The sequence below is a fragment of the Corvus kubaryi genome, unplaced genomic scaffold (genome assembly GCF_017639235.1).
Source record: "Corvus kubaryi isolate FWS band 111438036 unplaced genomic scaffold, C.kubaryi_AGA036_p1.0 37398, whole genome shotgun sequence".
NCBI classification, from domain to species: Eukaryota; Metazoa; Chordata; class Aves; order Passeriformes; family Corvidae; genus Corvus; species Corvus kubaryi.
Window position 1 is genome coordinate 27,399,166 of NW_024581137.1, and position 13,621 is coordinate 27,412,786.

The 13,621-nt window shown below is 41.7% G+C and overlaps 1 protein-coding gene across 2 annotated transcripts in view; it reads left to right on the forward strand.

Moving 5' to 3' along the window:
- RAPGEF5 (Rap guanine nucleotide exchange factor 5) overlaps window positions 1-13,621 on the forward strand; it is a 162,258-nt gene that overhangs the window by 82,696 nt on the left and 65,941 nt on the right. For both annotated transcript variants that reach the window (XM_042044310.1, XM_042044311.1), the window contains one exon: window positions 13,492-13,595. In XM_042044310.1, coding sequence (XP_041900244.1) covers window positions 13,492-13,595 — 104 coding nt within the window. The remainder of the gene's footprint in view (window positions 1-13,491; window positions 13,596-13,621) is intronic.

The following is a 13,621-nucleotide window of genomic DNA, read 5'->3' on the forward strand; positions in this document are numbered from 1 at the left end:
TTAACTTATCACTATCCTAAAAATGTCCTTCTGTGCCAGTGAAGCCTTACATAGCTAAAAGGAAAAGTGACTGTAGAAAGGAGTTTAAGTAATGTCAGGAGGATGGGGATGCCCGGGAAGCTGCTACCAAATCCCTTCTGCTGCTGCACAAACATAGCCTCCTGCACCGTGGATGTGTGTCCCCACAAAATATCCTTGGTGCAGCACTGTTTTGGTAGGTCAGGTGAGTAGCTAGGTGTAGAGATCATACTTCTCATGTCAAGTAAATGCTCAAGAGCCCAAGTCTCATCCCCCTCTTTGCTGTTTGTTAGCCGGCAGCCAATGCACCAGTACAGACTAAGGGTAGGTGAAGAAACATGCTTTGCACAGGGAGTGTTTCATCTGGAATAAACAGAGGTATAAGACAGAGACAACAGGCTTGTGTTTTCATTTTTTTGTCTTTACTGAGTGGGTAGTTACACTGTAAATTGCACATTCATTACTTACAGTGGAAAAAAATCCTAACATATTTCAGGAACATTAGATTGTGATCACTTGCATTTTTGGGGAGCAGAAGAAAATGTAAGCAACTTCTGCTTAGGGTCATCTGAAAATAAAATTAATTTTATAAAAAACTTAACAGAAACCTAATGTTTTAGATAGGATTTTAAAGACTTTGTCTTTCCCCAACCTATGCCCCCGCCCCCCATTGTTGTCTCTGTGTTTCTGATTACCTCCAATGCCTGTGTTAAAATTCAAGGCATCCATAAGGCGCATGTCCTCCTGACCTAGTGCTGTAGTTATGATGATGCATAAAATAAATCATGGCAATTACTGAGGCAGTCTCAAGCACTTAGTAACTCATGCAATTGCTTCTTGAAACATGACTGAACTGAAGAAAGTTATTAGTTATTTCCCTGGAGTACTTGGATATCGTAACCCTCTCCACAGGGTTCTATTAGGGAGTTAAGACCTGGTCATCTGCTCACACATCTCATTTTATCTTTCTGTTACTCAAATGCTCTGTGATAGATGGTGAATTCCAGACCATGTGTCTTCTTCACACACAGTATCTCCTTATTTATCAAAGTTCAGGCCAAACAGCAAATGGCCAACCATTTGGGAAGGAAAAACTCAGCAATGACAAAGTAAACAGGTTTAAGAAGTCATTTCTGGAAGGACTTATGAGAGAAGGTGAATTTATGAGATATATGACATAAAAATAATTTCCTGAGTAAGCAGAAAGAAGTTGTCTAGATGAGATCTCACAGTTATACATGAAAAGTATGTAGCTGTAGAAAGCTATATAAATTGTTTAAAACTATGATGGTCAGGAAGGAATCAAAGCTAGAAATGGGGGAAGGGAAGCAAGGATCAGAGATACGTGAGAGTTTCAATATTTCTTGGGTGGCATAATAGGTGTTGACAGTGTCTAAGCAGTCTGTACTATGCAGTCTGAAAGTAATGGGATGTGATGAGAGAAAAAGAATGGGATCAGAAGGTATATGTCAGTGGACAATTGCAGCCCTCAGTGAAGCCTTTGTTGACTGGAGAAATCACTGTGCATACAATATGATATCAGAAGCTGAGAAGTGGCACCCTGGAGTGTGACTCTCTCCCTGTAGGTAACACCAGCTTGCTCAGGAGGTCAAGGAGGAGGAGATATTTTGAGGAAGGTGAAGTGGAGTGACCCAAGGGAGATTATTTGGGAACCTGGTGTCAATGCTGCTCCTCATGGTAAATTTCATGGAAGAGAGAAGGAGCCTTATGAAGGCATGATAGTGGCTGAAGGAGAGCTGGAAAAGGGCAGCAGGGAAGTACAGTGAAAGGCCAGTGTCTGATGGATGAGCTGAGACTTTATGGATGGGACTGTCACAGAGCAACATGGTTTGAGGGGTTGTTCTGAAGACAATTGTCCCCTACCATGGGGAGGAGGGGAGGCCCGCTGAGGCAGAGCTGGTATGTGAGGTGCTGATAATACCAGAGCCCGGCAAAACATGCAGCAGCCTGGTTAAGGGTAGATCAGATGTCCTTGTTTTGGAGGCGGCAGCATCCCTGAGAAGGGTGGAGCACATGGCTGGAGGCGGTAACAGCTCCAGCGCCAGCGCGATGTGCTGCTGCATGTCTGTCAGCCTCCATGCTGGCAGCAAGGTTTTCTTTCTAGTGCTGTTGTGGACGGTCTTCTAATGCAGGGGATACAGAACGAGTTTGAGGTACACTGTCATTGTAAGTTTTCATGGTCTTGATTGAGGCAAATCCCAGAAAAACATTCAATATTTGATCTTTTTTCCCAGTATTTCTTCCTATTCTAATGATAGATCTGGTTAAGCTTGCCCATGCAAAAATTACACTTTGAATTACTTCTGTCAACTTTTTGTAGAAGAGACAGTGACTATGCCACAGATCTGCGAATGTTCCTCCACAAAGGAACCATTCCCTGTGGAGGAGGTCACACAAGGAGGCAGATGAGTGTTTACTCAAGATGCCTTGCATCTCATTGCAGATGCAATGTGATTTACCAGTTGCCACGGTAACAATGCTTTTTTCATTCCATAACTTGAATAAATGTTGGGGTTGCCCTTGGTAGAACTAACTTACCTCCCTTCTAAAGTTGGGCACGATTGTATTGTCTAGGGAAAGCAGAGAGGAAACTCCCAACATTCCCACTGAAATAAATTTAGAGCATGTAGGCATGTAACAAGCAGCTACATGATTCCATCAGGAACAAAATAAGAGTAAATTAATATATGATTATTTAAAATCACAAAATACAAAGAAATATAAAATGTTGCTTCATAATGTGGTGTCATTATACATTTTTCTGTAATTTGTATTGTTTGTGACACTTCACTTTTCTTCAATACATGGAAACTTAATGAATCATTTTATAGTATTTTACTTTATGTAGGCATGCAAGAAAGCACTTTTCTTCTTTTTCCTTGTCATAATCCTGCAAAAAAATTTTTTTATTTCTTTATAACTTGCACTTCTGAATTAAAGAGTTGATTGTTAACCTGCTATTTCCCACCTCCCTTATTCTTTTATGTATTCCTTTTGCTAAATGTGGACAACAAACATTGTACTAAAACAACAAAAAAAAATGGATCATTTAATTTGCTCCTCTGCATGTAACATTAGAAAAGAGCATTCTATACAGAAGCAGCCTGATTTCTGTAATTTCTATGGTTGACTATTGATATCAGTGAGCATTTTATCCTGCATAATAAATGCAGAATCAAATCTCCTGCTATTAGATGGAAGGAGTGAGTTTTATTTTTCCTTCTAACTCCTTTCTCTTTTTTTTTTGGCAAATTTATTGCATGCTCTACACATTTCCGTCTACTTAGGATCTGTTATCAAGTCTGCGAGTGATTAGTGGCTTATCTATGTTTGAATGATTTAGATTCATGAATTAATTAACAAGAAAAGAACCATTAGAAAGCATTAGTAAAAAGGCTGGTGATTTCAGACTATTTTGGAGAGAATTAGAACTGTCATCCAAACCCAAGAAAATTGTAGCCATTGTGATTCATGCTTTCCTCAAAAGAAATCACTGTATTATGTCTAACTTAGTTGAAAACAACCACCAAACCACAGGATATAAATTCTACTTTATGATGACTGCTGTTGGCCGAGAAGTTAAATGAATTGTTTTGATTTTAAACATTAGCTTGGGATTGTTATTTTTTTTATTCCTTCACTCAATGCTTTTTCGCACTTGCTGTTAAATGTCAGTGCATTTGAGAGAGTTTCATTCTGGAGTTCTTGAGAGTGAGCTTGGGCTTTATATAGTATTCTCAGTTTTAGAGTTTTTCTTAAGCCTTTTATGAGGTCAGAACCAGCTCCTGACCTTTGCTGAGTACTCTTTTGTGGAAAATTAGCTGCATCCTTCTGTGAGCATAATGCTTCAACAAAAAGATATATGCCTTACAGTGATAAGTGTAATGAGCAGCAATAGGCAATTTTTAACCTTCCTAATTTGGAATTGTGGCTTATAATGGCAGTAGGATACATATTTCATTTAATTTTATTTTTATTGGAGTGATGGCGTTGGCAGCATTGAGAGGTATTATGGACATAAGTCAAGAGACAAAGGTTTCTCTAAGAGAGAGTAAGGGGATAAGTGAATTTTTTTAAAAACTATTTTGCTACTCACCTGGTCTAAATTGGAGTGGAAGACAAAGAAAGGCATCATCAGTCTTGTCTATTTGCCTTAGAAGTTTTATGTGTTCAGAACTGGTAATTAGAGCAATATAAGGCTGACAGTGTCATATATTTACTGCCATCTCTCTTCCATTCCTTCAGGAGACCTTATTTATTGCTGCTTCCATTATAAAGGTTGTAAGGCCTTTGTATACATGTCCTTACCGAGATGAATATTAGTCTACATTAATAAATTAAATCCACTAAAGTTAGTGAGCTGTGTTCTGCAGTTCTCATTCTTGAGTGAAAGCTGTATGGGGGCTGCCAGAGAAGTCAAGTTCTAGCCCTGTTAGATGTCAATCAAGTTATTAATTTCCCCTCATATTCCAGTAGTTTCTAGAATTTTGCCCGTTTGATGTTTGGATTATTCTCAAGTATAATTTCTGTATATCTACACAGTCCATTTTTCTTTCTCTGAGCCATATGGTAATAGTAGTATGTGTTATCAGTCCTAGGGTATCCAGGTTAAGCCTGCAGTCCTCCTTGAAGCCTTGGCACTCCTCCCCCCTTCCTGGCTGAAACATAAGTCCTGCAGTTTTTATATTATTTCCTTCATGCTTTTCACTGCAGCTAAGGCTCGAACCACTGCCACTGACATCACTGGAAGACACTGTTCCAGCATCTTCCAGTGTCTCCCCCAGATAGCTGGGGGATTGAACTGTTGTTTCATCTACATACTCCTATTCTATTCTATTCTATTCTATTCTATTCTATTCTATTTGCAAAGGAGATACTCGCATCTGGTCTTTGACTTTTTGTCCTGAAGGAAACTTTACAGTTCTGATTCTGGTGAAAATAATACAGTTGTAAAACTCTCTTGGGGCAGAAATACAAATCAAATTTTCCTGACAATTACCTTGGGACCTGCACCTCCATGCTTGTTGAACACTTGTGTAGCACGGGATGAAGAAGCTCTGCCAGCCTGGGGTGGGCAGTAGGTGCAGGCAGTGGGGGAAGCCTGGCTGGATACTTTCTGTTCAAACTGACGTGTTCTGGCACAGTTTCAGTTGCAGTGAATTCATATTTTTTCAGTGAAAATAAAAGGTTGCATTGGGAAATTTCCAACCAGCTCCATACCCCACCACATTAATTGCAAGGCCACTGGAAGGGATGGTTGGCATCTACCCTTTTTGTTCTACAGTCATGTTAACTTGCCCTGGTGTGGTTCAGGTTTTTCTACAAATACAGATGCTCTAAGCCTGCAATTCTTCCATATAATGATATTTTTTTCACGTAAATTCTGTCCTGCCAGCTGTGAGAGAATGATAGCAATATTAATACCACCATCACATCTTTTGTCTCTCTTCTCTCGCTTCCCCTTTCTTTTTTCCCATCTGCTTTTGTATGGTTGCAGAGAGAAGATCTCCTCAGTTGTCCTTGCCAAGGCAGCAGCTCTCTGTCAGGCTGTCAGACTCCCCCACTACTAGCTATGAAGAGAGTGTGCTCCGAGAAAGGGGAAACTGAAATGCATAGCCTTCAGTTGTTGAGAGAAGACATTTCTCATTAACCGACAGAGACCTGTGGAGTGTTAAGGTTATGATAACATTACTTCGGTGGTTGTGACACCAGTAATGATTTTTTTTTCAATTATTTTAGAAAGTGTGCCCTTTTTCCTGTCTTAGAGATTTTGCTTCATTTCATTAAAGCCCAATCCTTAAAGTGTTCTCACTTTAAATATATTTGGAGGAAATTGGGGGCCAGTCAGGGGTATGGACAATTTGGTCTCCATTTAGGACATTTCTTGCAGTAAACCTGCTATGACGTGACCAAACAGTGTGCCTGCAGCTGTACTGGAGCTCAGCACCATCAAAGTGTGCCACAAGGAAGTGTACACCAGAATTCCTGTTTGAGTCATGGATTTTATGCTTCTGTTATTTTCCAAAGAAAATTAAGGGTATTTTTCTTCTTAACTGTGAATTTTCTGGTGGTTGGACTTGAGCTTAAAGGTCTTTTCAACATAAACAATTCTGTGATTCTATGAAAAGCTGCATGAGGTTCCTCTTTTTTTCACTTCTTTTGCCTTTCTTTAACTACACAAACTTTTTTGATATTTTTAAGTAGCCTGCACAAGGAACCCCCACCCTGCTTGTAGCAGGACCACTGCTTGGGAACATCATGCAACTGAGCTTTTTTTTTTCCCAAGGACCTAACTGCAGCCCTTTGGCTCACGTAAGGACTTGCATTTAGCAGCGCCCTATTCCCATGAGCGGTTTCTTTCTTCTTAGTAATAGAGAAAGCAGAAATAATCCTACTCTCAGCAGTTTTGGGATTACAGGCAAAAATTGTGTTCCTTGATGTATGACTGTGTAGGGATATTAATCTTTTCCCTGATGCCTGTTGTCTGTCATCTCTGTCTTACTAGCACTGTCCTTTTGACCCCTCTACAAGGATAACTTGTTATTAACATTGCCTTTGCTGCGGATGCTCAGTAATGCAGATGACAGCACCAACAGTTTTTCTAAAAGGGCTTGTTCTGTGCATTATCAGACACAGTATTCAAAACTGGCTTCAGAACAAAGGATTTTGATTTTTTTTTCCCATGTTGTGGCTCGTGCCCATTTTATCACCATTTGTGTAGTTGATAAATTCAGAGGAGGTTGTGTTGAGCCGAATGTTGTGTTTGTGCATCTGTGAGACTGATAGCTCAGTGTGAGACCACTAGGAAGTTTTGGCACAATGGCTGTGTGCTTTTTCCTGAAGGGAGGTTGTGGTCAAAAATTGAGAGTGTTTTATGGTTTTACAGACTGGTCAGAAGTCACTGAGAGCCAAAACAAAATCACTGTGTGAGGCATTTTAATGTCATTAGTCGATTTCTACCAGTGTACTGTGATTAGCCCATGTTTATGACAGGCTTTAACAACTGCATAGGAAAAAAAATACGAGAGTACAGAGAACTGGAGAAAAGATCATGACATCAGAAAAAATAATAAAATGCAATATGTATATCCTATGAGCTGTATTTTGTAGTGAAATGAAATAACACATCCTTTTTTAACTTTTTTTTTTTTGATACTTAAGAATTGCCATATGACAAACTGCTGTTGACGGTCCTCAGTCCTGTAAGGTAATTTTTCCCTTAAAATTTGGAAAAAAGTGGTGATCTTGCAACTACAAAACAGTCAGTCCCATTGAAAACATTTCATTTTTTGATATTTTAAATTGAGGTAGAGTAGTAACTATTTTTTATTTTTGTATTTCTAAAATAAAGAGAGGGTAACTACTGCAGAAAATATACTGTCTCCTCCTTGCACAGTGGGGTTAAGCTGTGCTGGTGACTTTGAAAGCCTTTCTCCTGTTGTAGTTGAAAGTGAATCAAACATCTTAATACAGATTTTGATCTCTCTTGAAACTCTGGGAAATGCAGTAGCATATTTTGAGACGGATTATCCACAGAGATCAGAGATATTGTCATCCACCTTCATGTTAATTGTGGTTTGTTCACTTCCATTTTCTTGTTAAATGAAGAGGAATAGCCTGCAAAGAATGGAGTAATTTCTATACATGTTTGTATTTTGGTGACTGTAGGTCTAATTTTGCAGTTTCCACAATAACAGATTCCAGGGAAGAATACAGTGAAGTGTAAGAAGGTGATTATCTTTAGTCTTGATAGAAGCTGTCTGAAAGTGTATCTTAAAGCTGTTAATAGAATGTGTTTCATTGTAGTTTTTTTTTTTTTAACTTTCTTTTATGTTTGCAGTATAAATGTGCTCATATTTTAAAACCAGGACTCACCTCATTGTCTATTACTAGCACTAGCGAATGTCTCACACTGTAAGATTTCATTTTCCATTGCTTCTAGGAGCTGTTGCATCTTATCTGTTTATTCTGAAAGGTATCTGCCTCAGCCTATGCAATTTTACATGAAATATGCAGCCAGCATGGTTCAGAAGCAGCTAAGAGTGAAGTTAGGGGTCAATACTGTTTTGCTATGTTAAAAAAAAAAAATTAAAAAATTTGGCAGTAGTTCTCTGAAAAGCTCCTATGCCCTTACTCTTCTGAAGTGAGATCTGAAATCCCTTTGGGGTTTTTTTGCCATCTGCATAAATATTCACCCAAATCTGACCTGAGTTAGAGGCCAAAAAATGCAGTTTGTACAAGCTCTGTAAAGAGTTCCTAGAGCTCTGCTGGTTAATATTTGAAGGCTCTGGAAGCACTGAGCATGCTTCAGCCTGAGCTGCGAAGGGTTTTCTGTACAGCTGCAGCTCCTGGCTGTTACAACCAGAATGTGCTTGTAGGATGTAATGAGCCAGGATGGAGATTTAACTCTGTCACTTTTGGTGTGTCCAACCTAGTTCTCAGTGGGCAGGTTTGGGGACCTCAGTGCCACACTGCAGAGGCAGGTGCTTCCAGCCTTGCAATGGGTACAGAAGGGTCCCAACAGACAAAGGCCTTTTGTCTTAGCTTGGACCCAGTCTCAAAGTGAAGTCTCAACACATGCTGAAAAAGGAAAAGATGTAGGGATGGAGCAGAACAAAGTTTAAAAGAAATTAAAAAAAAACCCAACAGAAATAGAGTGTTTTATTCAAAGGAACTACATTAGATAATACAAAGAATACCAGTCAGTGTTTCTCAGTTTTTGGACTTGACTATTCTGTCTTTTTCATGTTCATGTAATTCTTCTTTTGCATAGATAATATGCACCAGAGATATTATAATATCCAAGCAAAAGGACACCTGCCCAGCAAAACAATCAGTCTTTGGAAATGAGGATCTTGTTATTTCATGGGTTTTGTCAGGCTCTGTCACCAATTTGAGCACTTTCCCTGCATAGCAGTGGAAGCTTCTCTACACGTGTTCATCTGAGCCCACTTCCCAACTCTGCTCTTGTGTTTCACACTGCTTCCATGGATATATTCCTGTGTGCACAGGGAAGCTCCTTACATTCATTGAGGGGAGCGGTCTCCTCTTCAGAACACGAACAGCCCTGGGAATCCTCTACGTATGCCTTTTTCCGTACCTCTCAAGGGCATGACCTGGCACCAGCATCAAAAGACATACAGGCAGAAGTGATTGACATTATCTGATTGTGTTGAGTCAGTTTTATGAAATTATGCTGTGAAAACAAAATGTTCCTGCCCTCCATAACTTCTAGAAGAGGCAATTTCTTTGTTATTTAACGTGATTTTGAAGCAGATAGCCTGTGTAAAGTTTGTTTTGTTGCATGTTGCCCAAAGAAGATTCTCTTTGCCTTTGCTTGGTTGGTTGGCAGCAAGAAAATCTGTCTGTGCACTGGATTTTCCACGCTCCATTAAGTTTATAGGTGCCTTATAGGTTATCTCCTAGCTCCTGTATTACTTTTTTACCCACTGAAACTGGCAGTGTGTAAATATGTCTGGATCTGGTATTGGCTGGGGTAGCTCTGTGTCTGATCCCCCTTAAAAAAAAAAAAACAGGTGAAGAGGTGTTGGACAAAAGTACTGTCATTGGGAAGAGCATAGTTTGCACCGCTGGTTAGGGATCTTCCAACCTAACAGGCACTTCAGTAATGGGTAACATAGAAATTAATCTTTGCGCAGTTGTCCTGTCCTGGACAAATTATGTGAAAATGGATTTTCTTTTCAGTGAAGCAGGCTTCTGAATATACTGTCTGTTGCAGAGCATAGTGGGTTTTTTTCTGTTAGAAAGCTGCTGGAAAGTAGAACAGCTTTTAAATGCTATTTCTAGCAGTGGAGGTTTCTCACAGGAAGAGAGGAGGCAGTGCATTCTGGGTGTTGGATCCTCTTTTAATTAATTAAAAGCCCCAGCCCAGGAATTCAAGGAACACAGAAAAATCCCTGATACCAGAGTTACCAATTGCTTTGGCCAGAGATTGGGTTCTTCCCTGCCAATTGCAAATAACTCAGAAACCTAATGTCTCCTACAAGGAAGCCAGCCCACTGTAGCTGTTTTCAACACTGCCATACGTACCTCTGCTTCCTTCTGCCTCTGTGCTAATTTAGGGGGTCATATTCCTGCTCATGCAAAGTGTAGCTCACAAGTTGAGGCTCGCTAAGCAAGGACTTCCAGCTGTTTCATTCCTATAAGCATATAAATATTTATACCACCCCAGGGTTCCTTTCATGCTGAAAATAAAGGTAGCACTTGTCTGCTGTTAAAATATATTACCCGGGAGATAAATGGCTTACCTCAGTATTAGGAAGATGGATGAGAGGAGTGGAAAATTGGCTATAATATTGGTTGGAAGATCCACTGAGTCCAGAGAACGTTGCTGTTTACTTGAAACTCCTGCTGGGAACTGACATTGAGGTTGATAGTGCTGTGTTTAGCTATCAAGAGATGATTAATTAAAAGCTGTAATAAATGTGAAATATAGTGGTTGACAGATGCAGAGCTAGCTAAATTTCCTAGGAATGGGTAATGTGCACCACAGATTGATTATAACACCCAAACAGGATGTGAATGGTACTTTTGAAGGGACAGATTAGACAGGGAGCATGCATAAGGCCACATGTAAAGTGGGATGGCAGTTTACCTCTGTGGCATTTTGTTGTTCTACCCTTTCCTGTCCCACCTCAAGTCCAAATGTATTCTGATCAAGGCTGCTGGGAGTAATTTCCTACCCACTGCACTGGAGCAAAGTAAATATCAGATAGGCAGCATGGAGGGCTCCAAGCCCAGGTGCCGGTGTAGCATCACCCAAGCAAACTGGGATTCTGTGGTGGCCTCTCTGGCCCAGTTCTTCTACCTGGCCATAAAATGAGAGATGGTAATGCTGTGCCGCTGTGCCCCTGCACGGCCGGTGCAGGTTGCAAGGGCTGTGTGAAGGTCTGGAAAAGTGCTGGGAGGCTCCGTTTTTAACTGGAAGTGTGATGAGAACGTCTCTTGAGTCAGTCTGCTGACTTTCAGGGACTCGGCTAGGATGCTGCCTTGCCCTTCAGTATGCGCTGCTGTCACTTGGGGGCCCCTTGCATCCTCCTTCTCAACTGCCGCTGGATTTAGATGGAGCATGCTGAGAGCAGCCCGGTTTTCTTCCAGCAAAAATTATTTCACGGACCATTCCAGATTCTGATAAATGAAGCGTGCCTTGATGTCATTTTAGAGTAATATCTGTATTGAAATCGGAACTTGTGAAAATATGTAGGACTTGCCTTTGTGCTTTGCTTTGTTCAGGTTAATTGTTGTGGCTTGTTGTATGATTAAAGGGCCTGACTGAACACAAAAATATGTCATGTATAAGTGGAGGTTTAATGAAATCATAATCCTTCCCTTAAAGTGAGATTATTTTTGATATAAGATAGAAAAATAAAGAAATTCTCTACTCCTCTCCTTTTCTGGGGGAAATATTTATTATAGGTAATGGAAATCCAAATTGAAACCAATTGGCCTGAGTTTTGCCCAATTTTTGTCTTTCCTGATAAAATAGATTGATTTTTCTCTTCCTTGGAATTGGTAAAGAGGCGAGGACAAGAGGAAGAGCCTTATGAAAATCTTACCATTGGGGCACTTTATGCTGTAAATTTGCAAACACCTACTCCAAAGGTTTTTTGAAAATATTTCTGCCTAGTGAGATGCTGAAGGGGAAACACCGTCTTCCACACCAACCATTGTTAATGTCCTTTCAGTGTGAGAGAGCTTTCGCCCTCCCAGTGCTCCCTGTTGACTTGCTGCCAGCTGCTCATGTATGTAATGTATATGGGTGTGCTTAAAATCCATTCCCATCTATGAGGAAATAGATGGCTTGTACAAATACAGCACCATACATCACATACATTCTCCATATGTGCTGCAGTTTTTAATGTCAGTGAGCACAGGGAAATGGGGATCCAGGGCTATTTTAGAGGATGGAAATGCCAGAGAAGAGGCAGAGAAATTGAGCGATTTATTTGCTTGGATAAATCTCCCTTTTACTGAATTGCTTTGATGCTATGCCTGTTTCTTGTTCTTCCTCTCCTTCTCTTTTGCTGTTTCTTTCATTGCAGTTTTTCAAACATGTAGGCAACAAAAAACCATGTCCAGTGAAATGGAAGATTACAATTATGCATCAGTATTCCTGTAACGCGGCTGCTCAGTAATGTCTCCTGGGAGTGTTACAATGAATATCTGACATTAATTGGCTCAGTACCTGTATGTCTGACCTTGCAGAAATTTAATAGATCAATTCTGCATGTTTTTTAGTGATAAAGAAAACTTCTTCAGGGCAGGGGCTGCATCTTTGGGCATGCCTGCACCACAGTGACAACCAGAAGTAGCAGTCAGATTCACTGGGTCTTAAAGTAAGAAATAATATAAAGAGGAATCAAAAAATGGTTTCTCTCCCTTGTTTTGCCAAGGTAGCTTTGTTCCTCAGCAATTTTTAACCCACTCAAAGTTTTTCTCACTGCTGGATACTGTACACTTGATGCACAAATGCTGTTTTCTTTGAGTAGTACATGTATGGCCCTCATACATGTGTTTGACATACTGAGCAACACAACTAAACCAGGTCAGAATTAAAGGAACAGCACCTACTAGATGTACTTGCATTGACGCAGCCGCCTCTTTTGTGTCGCTTACTCTCCGGTGACTGAATCTGCCAGGAGGATCTCGCAGGGGGCTGCGCGCCGCTCTTCGGCAGCCGCTGTGTTTCAATGCACCCTGCTCAGTCAGCAGCAAGCCCTCGTCTCCCGCACTGCTCAGTCAGCTGGCTTTGGCTGCGCTGGGGAAGCGGGCTGCGTGTGCACAAATGGATGATGGTTCAGCTCCCTTCAGTTTCAGGGAGCAGGGAGGGAGAAAGTCGGTGTCCAAACCGCAGCTTAGCCAAGATTCACACACACGGCGGTCACTGGGCTGAACTTTCGGGGGGGTGGGGGGGATGTGGTGTTTGTTTGCCAAGTTAAAAAGTTGTTGAAAAGAAGCGAGATCCGTACACGGAATATTTTAGGAGATGCTCAGAGGCACACATTGCATGCCCGCCCCACTGCTCTTATTGCCTTTACTGAAGTACAGGAGAGAAGCTTTACAGAAGGTGTATTCTGCCTCTGTATTAGTGGCGTGCTCGGGAGCACTTGCCGCTTTCAGACTATTGTTACCTGTCCCCTGCTTTGTTTGACTGTCTGGGAATTAAGCAAGCTATCACCTTGGGGACACGGAAACCCGCATATTCAAAGCCTCCCTCCCACTGGCTTCTGTGAATTAAAATCCAACACACGGAGCCCAGTGCCGCTCACAAAGGGGAGCCCGTTCCGCCTCCCTGTCCCGGGGTGCAAAGAGCCCCCTCCCCAGTTTAGGCCTCCGGCAGCGGCCCCCCGGGCGGCGGGACGGCAGCCGCAGCCCCGACCCCGGCGGGCACTGACCGCGCTCTCTCTGTCCCTCTCCCCCTGCGCGCGGAAGGTGGACGATGGAGGCGGCGGCGAGCGGGCGCGGGAGGCGGCCGGCGCGGCGCTGGTGCTGCGGAAGGTGTGGTCACGCAGCCCGGCCCCCGAGCGGCGCGGGAGGTAAGGCTTCCGCGGCTCCGGGCGTG